General features: G+C 38.8%; 1 protein-coding gene across 2 annotated transcripts; it reads left to right on the forward strand.

Moving 5' to 3' along the window:
• Positions 1-211: 211 nt before the first annotated feature.
• LOC127935440 (uncharacterized) lies at positions 212-8008 on the forward strand. 2 transcript variants are annotated; one of them, XM_052533309.1, is made up of 6 exons: positions 212-284; positions 419-505; positions 6132-6414; positions 6497-6642; positions 6726-7050; positions 7589-8008. In XM_052533309.1, the coding sequence occupies exons 2-6, from the start codon at positions 421-423 to the stop codon at positions 7740-7742; spliced, it is 993 nt and encodes a 330-aa protein (XP_052389269.1). In that variant the 5' UTR covers positions 212-284; positions 419-420; the 3' UTR covers positions 7743-8008. The 2 variants fall into 2 exon arrangements, with proteins under 2 accessions (XP_052389269.1, XP_052389268.1); XM_052533308.1 differs by having other exon boundaries at positions 220-328.
• The last annotated feature ends 4208 nt before the right edge of the window (positions 8009-12216 follow it).

Raw genomic sequence — 12216 nt, forward strand, 5'->3', positions numbered from 1 at the left:
AAGCTCCAAACCTCCCAATTCTTATGCAATTAATTTCATTTGTCTTGATTTATTTATAATGATTCTGAAAAAATCTGGATTAGGCATTCTAATATATATATATAAAAAAAAAAAAACACACACACACACACCCAAATGATTTGCATAATAATGGTAACTTGTGATCTATATCTAGTAGACACACCCTTGGTGTGTCAAAACTTCTTGATCTCTGCCACATCTTACAAAGAAACAGATCATATCTGCAACAACTATAACAGTAGAGAGGACACAAATCTCAGGGGGTACCGCAGACTTGTTCTGAAATTTCATAGAAAATATATTAATGGTAGTTTGGTTGGTCATCTTAAAGTATTTATTGCAGGCATAATAACAAGAATAATCTGAAAGTATTGTGTTTTCTATCTTTGTTTCCTAGGTATGGCAGAGTTTCAGGTTCGGATGATCACTGTGGCTGGGATGCTAATAATCTCTGTGGGACCTTGTATGGCCTATCAGATCTCAGGTAAAAAATGTTTAATTGTTTCATTTTGACATTCATCTATTAAATTTGATCATACATCCTCTTTTCCCTGGGCATGTCCTGCCTGTGAATGATAAATTATCTAAATTATCAAGGCTTTGGCTTTGTTTTCCAGGTGTTTTCATACTTTATAAAAGTAATGACTGAAAATATGTTTGATCAATAGCACACAGACAATGTACTTAATCAACCAATTATGGCATGCGGGAAGGATGGATCTACAGAGAACAGTCAAAGCAATGCAAATATATACATATATATATATATATATATATATATATATATATATATATATATATATATATATATATATATATATATATTATGTATGAAGACTGTATAGAGTCAATAGCAAAAAAGAGCCAAAACTCAATTCTCAAAACTCAAAAAGAGCCAAAACTCAAAACCCAAAACAATTTAGGCATTTTAGAATTCCTGGTAAGAACATGTACTGGAAAAAGAGGACATATAGTCACTGTATTTTAAATGATTACTAAATTCAAAATCATAAGTGCAAAAATGTTATACACTATATTGTATCGGTGACTAAGGCTTGCGATGTTGATGTTTATTTAACATACAAGTTGCCTCAAGTGATTAAAGATCTGGCCTGGTCTCACTGGATTAGGCCATAGTTCAATTAGGACATTTAGGCATCTTTTATAAATGTGCCTTTAAAAACAATACTGGTGTGCATCTTGAGACAAATCAATGGCACTGACAGATTTTAAGATATGTCGGTGTATGTTTCTTTCAGTTAATACAGCTCAGACGTGTATCTTAGTCTGGGACTATGTTTTATGCTTTAAAAAAGCCTTGCCTGTGAAACCAGGGTTAAAGTTCCTACAATGAATAATGCACGAGTTAACATCATTTGTGTCTCAAGGTTAAGGTTAGGATTAACAGAGAATAAAGCCTATAACTGCATGTAAAACAACATGATGTCATCTAAGTCAGCTTTTCAGTTGGGCAAAAAGTTACAATATCAGACAGAGATGCAAATAAGTGATCATTCTGGCAAACAAATAGTTTACTTTGTGTTTTTTGTTGTTGTTGTTGTCTTTGTTGCTGCTGAATCTAAAGTACCCTAGCAAAATCATATTTTCACTGAGCTCTGAATGTGATATACAGTCTGTATTGACATGGAAAGCAAAAAGGAAAAGAAAAAACTCCAACCATTAAAAAACATGAAACATATTTTTAAAAACAAACAAAGATAAGACCAGGGGCCCGTTTCACCAAGGAAGTTCAACAAACTCTGAGTTTAAACTTGAACTCTGAGTTGACGTACCCTGAGATGGGAAACTCTGAGTTTTCAGTTACAGAACAGCTGAAATGAGTTGGTTTAATCAACTCTAAACTGACTGACTCTGAGTTAAGCGCGTGCACCACAACTATATAAAGCCATTATCAAAAATGTACAGTGAAAATCATGAAATATTCTATTTACCATGTAAAAGTAGCAGTTCTTTGCAACAGGCTAAGTGTCAATAATAATTAGATGCTAGTTATACATTTGCAACTCAGTATACATTAACAGGATGCAATAATAACAGATTGTAAATGATTATATTTATTACAATTATTCATGCATTATTCCAGCATGCATCAATGAAGTGTTTAAAAAGGGGGAGGAGACCGAAAGAAACTCTGGGTTCATTGAAGAAAACCTGCTCCTGACCAGGTTAGGTTCATAGAGTAATTTACTACGGTAACTGACTCGGGGTATAAGTTACCTCTCTTTCAGAAACGGGCTTGACTTACCCTGCTTTCTCAGGTTTGACAAACCTCCCATTCTGAAACAGAAAACCTACAGTTTCCCTCATTTAAGGGTTAACATACTCAGAGTTTTCACTTAACCTCCTTTGTGAAATGGGCCTCAGGTCTGAGAAATGCCAAGGCTCAGTTGTCTTAATGTACACTAAAACCACACTACCGCTAATAGCACTTCATGTGGTATATAAAGCTAAACATTTGCCTTCATTCATGTTCAGGACTCAGGTGCCCAGTGCAAGGTTTATTTAATTAGATATAATTACATGTAATTTGGTAATATGACATAAAACATTGCAACAATTATTAATTCTATTTCTGTTACATAGGGACTACTAACATACATTCAGAAGTTTGTTTTAAAGTTTATAGCAGTTAAAATCAAAATGTAAATAAAGCTCTGTAAAAAGTTTACTTTACTTTGATACATTAGCTTTGTTTACTTGAACACTTGGGCCAGATAAGGGGAAATAAAAGTCACAAGTAGACAAGTGGTCAAGTGCACAGTCAGCAAAGTGTGGTTACTGGGTCAGCAAAGTGTGGTTACAGGCTCAGTGTAGTCCAATTTATGAACAAATTACCAATGATTTTTACTGATTTAAAAACCAACAGGGCAGCCGATTTAGTCTTATTCACAAACATATGAATCTTGTGAGAAAGTTCTTTAGTCAATCAAAAATATTCTGGGCAACCACCCCAAACTATGAACAATGTCTTTTATGATGTCACTTATGAGCCTTTAATTTTTAGTGATCTAAAACATACTGATACCTTTAAGGAGGCAGGCTATTTTAATGAACAGTTACAAACAAAGAACACTGTCCTGTGTATTTTACAAACATACATTTTCTTGGATGTGCAAGAAAATATTTCCAAATGAATCAGAATCATATCAGGAAATTTTGATATTGTACCCTGCTCTTTTGTGACTTCGCTGAAGACAAATGTATTTATTTTATGACAAAATTATATAGAAAGCCGTACTAAACCAAAAGTTCCCTTTCAGTCGGTCACGTTCAACGTCAAAATTGGGATCTCGCTGGAGAGATGAATCGCCTTCGAGTGTTAACAAAACAAGCCAATGAATATTGGTGTGCAAGATTTGCAACGCGCACAACCGCCCCGCAGCGCGGGCATAAAAGCTGATCGCGTGCAGTCCCACATTCAGCTTTTTTTGCTTTGGAGCTGAGCCCTCAGCTTCCTGAGCAGAGTGTTGTTGAGACAGCCTTTTGACGAGTGTTGGCATTACAGTGCATCAACGGAATTGCCAGTGCTGCTGCTTTTTCTCACTGTACTGCAGCTTCCCATGCTGCAGTCACGCTGCAACTCCTCCTGGGCGCTTCAACACTTCAGTGTTTTTTCAAAATTAAAAGAGCAAATTCTAAAACAGCTCCATGAGTGACGGGGCATCTTTTTAAAGATGTCTTTCCACTCATGCATTTCTGGATGTGATCGCTTCCTAGCTCCATCTGATGGTCACGATAGCTGCATCTCGTGCCTGGTCCTCGAGCACGCTGTGGCAGCGTTCGTGGATGAGTCATGTTCTCCTTGTGGTAGCGATGATGCGTACAAGGCTCCTCTATATCAAATGAGGAGGAGTCCCCCTCCCCATGCCCCATTCTAGTTCCTCCTTCAAGAGGAGTGCTACTTCGGCTCATAGCCAGGGTGATTTGAGGATTACAGTGTAAGGGAAACAGGTCAATTTAGCTCATAGGGAATAATTTAAGGTTTTAAAGGGAATTTGAACAGAATCACTGTTTCACGGCTGATCACTTCGACGTCCTGCGATTCACTGAACGAGCCGTTTAACATCAAATCAGCACTGGATATTAATATCCAAAGTATAGTGAAAACACCATCAATTAGCACAGTAACAAGATCGGCAGTTTAAGACATTAACTTGTAAGCCTTTCTGAGGAATTCGGCTCATGTTTCAACAACAGTCCTGATTGACACTTTAATTTGTCTGGTTTGGGTCTGATATGCTACAACAGTGAGGGCTTCCCTGCCGAGTGAGTCTCCACAGGCCCCTCACTCCTCCAGCATATCGTGCCCGCTGGTGTACTGCGATGCGGACGCTGGTGCCTCAGACAGGGCGGGACCCAGCACTTCATCTGGCCCACCAGCATGACCTGATGTCGATCACTGCATCGGCTCTGTTGATGAGGATTGAGCTGCATTGCCTCTTTCTGGGAGAGTGGTGTTGCCCGAGTCAGATCCAGAGCTGACTGCTATGCTTGCCCGGGCCCCTAAGAGTGTCGGGTTGCCATAGAAGGTGTGTCCATCTCCCGAACATTCAAGGCTCGATGATTGGTTCTTGGGGGTGCTGCACACCGATCGTCGCAAGCCACCTCCGGTTACATTCTTCCCGGAAGTGCATGAGGAGGTCACTAGGTCCTTGAGGGCACCTTTTTCTGCCGGAAACAGATCTAGTGCCTCCTCCGTCCTCCCTTCCCTCGATGGCGGAGCGGCTAAGGGGTATGTGGAGATCCCCCCCCAGTTGAGCGTGCTATTGTGATGTAGCTTTGCCCGCAGAGTGCTGCTGCCTGGCGGGGTAATACACGCCTCCCGTCCAGGGCCGTAAATTCTCGTCCGCACGGATGGCCAGGGCTTACGGAGCTGCTGGACAGGCCACCACTGCCCTGCACACCATGGCCCTCCTGCAGGTATACCAGGCCAAGGCGTTAAAGCAGCTGCATGAGAGCTGGGTGTGATGTAGCCTTGAAGCAGGAGGCCTTCGAGCCTCTGTAGTCAGTATAGCTTAAGTTTCTGTCACTGAAGACAGCGCACCTCACTGCGTTGGCTTCAGTCAAGAGGGACCTGCAGGCATTTTCGGTCGACTTTATGCATTTACTTGGACCACACGCAGAAGCTTCAAGACCTCAAACCAGCTCTTTGTCTGCAACTGAGGACAGCAGAAGGGAAAGGCACTTTGCCAAGAGGGTACAAGGTGATGGGTGATCCCACATGTGTATTCCTCCATGGTACGGCTTCCCTCACGGTGAGCCCGTGTCTTTCCTTGGCAGAGATCTCTCATCGTCTCTGCTGTGTAGTGATCTCAGCCCAGGTGGCCTGAGTCTTCCACAGGGACTTCCATATGTAGCAAGATGTAGCTCTGTAGCGTTCCCCTACTTGGGTACGCTTTCCCAGTTTTATCCAATTCTCAATGTACGGAACAGCAGTGCGGGTTCCTCTGCCTAGGCCCTGTCCTATCTTCTGCCCCAACTGGTGTGGGGTGATTTGCCGGCTTTCGCAGGGCTCTGCAGGGGGTAAGCAATAGTGGCGTTTTCATGCTTGCTGTACCACTTTATGCACTTTTATGCTGTACGGCCGGGGCACAATTTATTATTTTTATATTTAATCATTTAGCAGACGCTTTTATCCAAAGTGACTTACAAATGAGAACAAAAGAACCAAGCCAACTTGGAGAATGCGGGCAACAATCCCGATACCTCTCGCAAGCTAAGCGAGTGCTCTATCATTTGAGCTACTTGCAACAATGTCTCAGCTCCTCAGCGAAAAACTGAATGTGCGACTGCACGCAATCTCCTTTTATACCCACGCTGCGGGGCGGGGTGCGCGATGCAAATCTCGCACACCAAAATTCATTGGCTTGTTTTGTTAACACTCGAAGGCGATTCGTCTCTCTAGCGAGATCCCAATTTCGTCAGTCACTGTCTGTTCCTTCCTTCAGGGAACGAGGGTTACATATGTAACGGAGACGGTTTACATACATTTCCTGCAGCTGAATCTATATAGAAAGTTTCTTGTATTTTTTCATATTTGTAAGCCATTTATTTTCCATTAATATTCTCTGTTGTGCTGACATTTATAGGAAATGTTGCTTTAAAAGGTGTGACCCATCAGTCCGTTGACTTGTTGAATGGAAACACAGCTTTCAAAGCTGTTGATGGAAACCGAGCAGCAAGTTTATCAAATGATACATGCACTAACATAACTGCAAAAAGTAATCCCTGGTGGAGAGTAACCCTGCAAAAGCCGTACCAAATTGTCATGGTTTCCATCACCAACCAGGGCGACTGTTGTGCTGATAGGATCAGTGGAGCCGAGATTCGTGTTGGGAACAGCCTTGTCGATGATGGCAACCAAAATCAGGTGTAAGAGACTATGTTAAGCTGTCTTAAATCATACTGAAAATAAACCCAGAATGTGAAATCAGTAATTTGTATTTTTCTTTAGGGTTGCAAGTGTGTACTCCATGCTGCCTGGGAAAACACAAAAATTCAAGTTCAGCCCCATGGAGGGACAGTATGTTAATGTTCGCCTTCCAGGAGCAGACCGCATTCTGACATTGTGTGAAGTAGAGGTGTACGCAGTCTCTGAAGGTAAAAAAATTCACAAATATGATGTTTGTGAGAGTGAGTTTTACAGCACTGCTTATAACTTTTTATGCTTCATAACATCTCAGACATGGTAGCATTAATAGAGTCCGAACAGATCAACGTGGCACCAAATGGACGAGCCACCCAGTCCAGCGTGAATCGAGGTTCTACGGCATGCCTGAGTCTTGCACAAAATGCCATTGATGGGAATCGCCAATATGACCTATTGAAAGGCTCTTGCACTCAAACAGACACTGAAAGTAATCCCTGGTGGAGAGTGGATCTTATGAAGACGTATACAATTGCTTCAGTGGCTCTCACCAACCGCGGTGACTGCTGTTCTGAGCAACTGAACGGAGTGGTGATTCACATTGGAGATTCACTAGAGTCTGAGGGCCGTGCAAACCCTGTGTAAGGAGTGCTATTATTTGCATAAAGACTTAGTAAAGCCTGTGTATAATTTAAGCAATATTACATGAGCAAGTGTGCTGTGTCCTCAGACAAACACCATGTGATATTGCTTTAGTACAAGTATTAAAGTATTTGATATTGTAAAACGTAATGTTGAGTTACTTTCATTTTAGACACAGCACCTGTTTTAGTCTATTTAATGGCTCCTGAGACTAAACTAAAGCTGAAGTTATTCGTTCTAACTAGAAATCGTTCTAAACTTAAAAAGTAGTGGAATCCACATCATAACTACAGCAACAACAGTACATAGGAACGATATCATGGGAATCTGGGTATTTTATCTTATTTATTTTTTTGTGATACAGTCAGTGTATAAAAACATCAAATCTTAATATGTGGTTTGAATAAGAAATTTGCTTTTGAGGTCATTAGGTTGTCTTTTGAACAACCGAATTCTGAAGACAGAATGTGTTGCATAAATAGACGACGTATAATTCTTAAGGCATAATTTTATTTATACAATCTCATTCTTATTCAGGTGTGTTAAAGTTTCCTTCATCCCTGCGGGAGGGACGGGGACGTTCAGGTGTCATGGTGCATTTCAAGGCCGTTATGTGACTTTGGCTCTTCCAGGGGAAAACAGGACTCTGAGCTTGTGTGAAGTGGAGGTGTTCGGGATTCCAACAGAATAATATTGATTTTGCCTTTCTTCAGCAGGCAAATAACCCACCTAATTCGTATATGCTTAATAAATTATGATCTGATCATATTTTTATAATTCCTGCCTGCACCCTGTTTGTTACCTATACCTGTTACAGATATTTTCATGGGAAACAAAACCATTGTCTTAAACTTAACATGAAAATAATGTCTTACTTTACTCCCAGTGAAATATTTAAGCTAATATGAATGTTATGATGTTTATATTAGCTTATCTGAATAAAAAAATTGTTCGTACCAACCACTTGATGTCACTATTGCTTTAACTTCACTTGAAGGAAACTACAGTATGCAATTGCAATAATACAATGCAAAGATTGTTGCTTGATTCTTTCCCCCTGAACTGAGTGTTAAACCCAGGTAAACTGTTTCTGTTAATCCCAAACCAAAAGCTACATGACAGACATCCCTAAATTAAAAATGTCCATTTCTTGTGAGATCAATATTGATTCGATAACTTTCCAAGATACGTGTTCAAAACCTTACTGACGTTTGGGGTCATTCATTGTTATTCTGTAAACAGGAATCAGCCTGTTTCTTTTCCGCAGTGAATTGAGAGTGACAACTTTTCATCAAAATAATTGAATTTGGAGCAGCTGTATGCTTTGAAACGAGGTTGTCCTTCTGGGAGACCATCTGTGCTTAATTCTTCAAAGCACTTGGATAGATTTTTTTGCAAGCTATCTATCAATATACAGTTTTATGGACCAAAGACTGTTGTGGAACAGGATAAAATCTGAATCTGATTATTTTAAAATCACTTGACAAAAAGGACATCTCCGAAAAGCACAGCTCTACAGTTTTGACAATTATTGTTGCAGTTTTAGCATTCCAATGCATTGTCAAAGATGACAAATTTTCATTTGTGCCAGTTAAGAACATGAAAATTGTATACTATATAACAATATACTAATATTAAATACACATTTTCAGACTCACATTGACAGATGGAATAGACGTTACACTCTTGTCAAGGTAACAAAGGTTGAAATATGTAAAAAAGGAATAATTAGATGTGATAAAGCATTGTGATAAGAAAATGGGTTTAGAAGGAAATATAAAAACTTCCTGATGTTTCCAATTGTTTTAAAAGAAAATATGCAGCGTATCCAATCACATTATCATTAAATGCAGAATCTGAAAGAACAACATCTATGCTTTGCAGGTCTTTGCTGTTTTCCCACAAGAGGAAATGGTGCTATGATGACTTGTGGAGAGATGCAGAGGAGAGGAATTGTTGAATAAAGTTGTTATTTTTTTCTTCTTGTACAAAAAGTATGGTTGTTGCTTCATAATGTCGTGGTTGAACCATTGATGCTTTTCATACTTTCCTGGACCTGGACACTGTTATTTTTTTGGCAGTCTATGGGACAGTCTCAAGCCTACCAAAATTTCATCCAAAATATCATGAATTGTGTTCCAAAGACGAACGAAGCTTTTACAGGTTTGGAATAACATGGGATTCAGTGATTTATGACAAAAAAAATTTGGGTGGAGTAACCCTTTAACTTTAAAATATGTACATTTGCTAAAAGTTATTTTGTCACTGTTTACAAGTACATTAGCAATTGCAGTCAAATCTGAAAGTCTAAAATTCACAAAAATTTTATTCTAATGACAACCTACCATCAGAGGTCAACAGGAGCATACTAACCAGCCAAACCTTTGGATAAATGAAATGACACACAAATACAATCAAAGAAACTAGCAGGGCTTTCTGACCCTCAGTGTAAAAAAAATAAATCATTCAAGTAGCAAAGTCAGGAAGCATATTGATTAGGCAGGAGCTCCACATGTGTAATTCGGCAAAATACTGAAAGAGTAATTGAGTCTCTCTTCTTCATGGCATTATCTGACTGGGTCAATTTGCACTCTGCCTGATCAGGTCAGCGCTCAGGGTGGATGAGACTCCTGTTGTGCCTTCCACACTGGTTCTGAAACCAGCTCATGTGTGCATAATGTTTAGAGGACCACAGTCTATAAATTGCATCTGACTTAACAAGTTGTTGGAGAGCTGTCTGCATAATCCTTACTTGACAGCAAAATTGCAGCCGTTTAGCAGTTAGAAAAGTACAAATCTTCCATCCATGCAACCTTGAACAGAAATTAAGCAACATTTATGATATATGTTATACATTAAGTTTTTTTTAAATAATGACAGTGTCAGCTGATCCATGCTTGACTAATGTGACTATAATGTGATAAGCACTATATACCTGATTGCTTTATAAATGTAACAACAGTAATAATTTAATGCACAATGCACTCACAGTGGCCACTTATGCCATGGATATTTAACATGTATGAATATGCTGTTTTCAGATTAGATTTTGTTATAATTTTGACAAAAAAAAAAAATTTCACACACACACACACACACAAATGTAGAGTAGAGGAAATAAGGGTCCAACATATGAAGAATACACAGAAGGCAACCAAGCAAATATTTCCCATAATGTGGATAAGGCAGATTTTAAACATGCTTTTCTGATTATCAAATGTATTAATTTTAGATTTTGACAGTACAGTGAGTGAGTTTCACGCCAGTTAATAAGTTGTTACTTGCCAATTGGGCCAGCGCTCACATTCTTATTCTTATCTGTTTGTAAAAATGTTGCTAAAAATACAATGTACAGTTGTTATGGTTTTAATTTTTATTTATAGTTGAGACACTATAAAAATTAATTGCAGTCATTAAATTCTTGTAAAGCCCTGCTATGTTGGCATGAATCTAACAAAATGGATTTTTCCATGTTCACATGGATTTGTCCAACAAGTAGCCAAGCAGAGAAAAACTTGATTAAGTGTGAGGGAAAGTCTGGAATGAGAATAAGAGAACGGAGAACCTCAGTTCCTTGGAAAAGCTCCAATTCAATTCAACGACAAGATCGATACGGAGCAATCTGCTTTGCAAATGTGTCCCAGCAAGTGTTTACTGTGGTGTTGAACCCCACGGCAGTAATATAAACTGAAAAAACAGCCTTGGGGTTGAAAACAATTCCTGTAAAGATCACCGAGTTCCAAACTCCCACCAGTCACAGAAACCACGCAGAGCAGGTGCACGGGCACTGGGGCTCTTTTCGGTTGTTTAACAATTGTGTATGTCAAATCCTTCAAATGTTTGTGTATGGAGCTTCAAAATTAACTGCTGGCAGAGGAGAGCTGTAAGAATTGTCGCAGGTACTGAGGTATGCAGTTCTATACAATTTACCAATTACACTTTGATATTTTAGGTATGTTTGATATTTTTGCTGTTTTCGGAATAGTTTTAAGTTTCATAACTATTTTCCAATTATTTCTTTTTTTCTGTACTAACATTATATGTTCTTTAATTTCTTTCATTTAATGGCATTTTAAATGGCTATTTAATGGCAAGATCCCACTGTGGCCACATGCTCTGCTATTGGGACATGTCATTACAACATCTAAATGTGAACATGTTAATTAAAAGAGTCTTTTTTTCTTTCAACTAACTTTCTTTAAAAAAAAAAGAATAACTTTCTCCCATTTCAACCAAATATTCCAACTAATATTGATTAGGCATTTGCTGTACATCATTTTCAAAGAATGTCTTGGACAAATCCAGGGATAAAACATCAAATATTTACATAGAGTGACATTAAAAATGCATAAGCTTAAACAACCATATGTCTCTCTAGTACTCCTCAGTGTCAAATCCTCACAAGAATATTTTCTTAGATTTACGATGTGGACAGAATTTGCTGTTTTCTCTCCTGTCTCTTCACAGAAATCACCGCTGATTTACATCAAACTCTGTCAAGAGTCCTTTGAAATACTGCAGCAATATGCTACGACTTCAGCAATGACAGACACGTTTTCTGTCTTAAATTCATTGAATATAATAGCAATCAATAAATTGAAAAACAGCAATTGAATAGCAGCAATCACAAGAATATCTAAGAGAATTACAAACATAATTCCTCAAAGGTGCGACATCCACATGTCTTATAATCATTCTGTCCTAATTAGGTAACAATGGAGCTGTATGTCAAGGGGTGATGCCTGTAATATTTGAAATGCAAATACTGGCCTCCCTCAGGCTTCTACAGAAGTTCTGAATGAAAACCCTAATTAAAGCCTGAGGGACACATGGCAAAACCAACTCTCTCCCTATGACACGCCAGACATGAGAATGATGAATAAATTACCATGAGAAGATAAAAAAGGGTTCATTTCTCAAGAGTTGAGAAATCGGCACTTGTTGTTTGGGGCCAGATAACTCGAAGACTGCAGTGTTTTGATAAAGGAGGACACTTTTCAAGAATTGGATATACTTAAGAAATGGGTGTGTTTTTTTATTCTAATTTGGAATTTTGGGCAGTTTGAGGTGACCTAATGACATATAGAATATTAATGGTGACTGAGTGTTAATAGACATGCTAATGGACCAAACGCAGAGCCACACACTCACATGGCTCTTACCAA

This window comes from Carassius gibelio, chromosome A19, assembly GCF_023724105.1.
Source record: "Carassius gibelio isolate Cgi1373 ecotype wild population from Czech Republic chromosome A19, carGib1.2-hapl.c, whole genome shotgun sequence".
In the NCBI taxonomy this organism is placed as follows: Eukaryota; Metazoa; Chordata; class Actinopteri; order Cypriniformes; family Cyprinidae; genus Carassius; species Carassius gibelio.

What these genes read in the sequence shown, in the direction of transcription:
- LOC127935440 (XM_052533309.1), top strand. Translation starts at nt 421, where the DNA reads ATGGCAGAGTTTCAGGTTCGGATGATCACTGTGGCTGGGATGCTAATA. An exon ending in TATGGCCTATCAGATCTCAG is followed by an intron (nt 506 to 6,131) that starts GTAAAAAATGTT and finishes TGACATTTATAG; the next exon opens with GAAATGTTGCTTTAAAAGGT. An exon ending in GATGGCAACCAAAATCAGGT is followed by an intron (nt 6,415 to 6,496) that starts GTAAGAGACTAT and finishes ATTTTTCTTTAG; the next exon opens with GGTTGCAAGTGTGTACTCCA.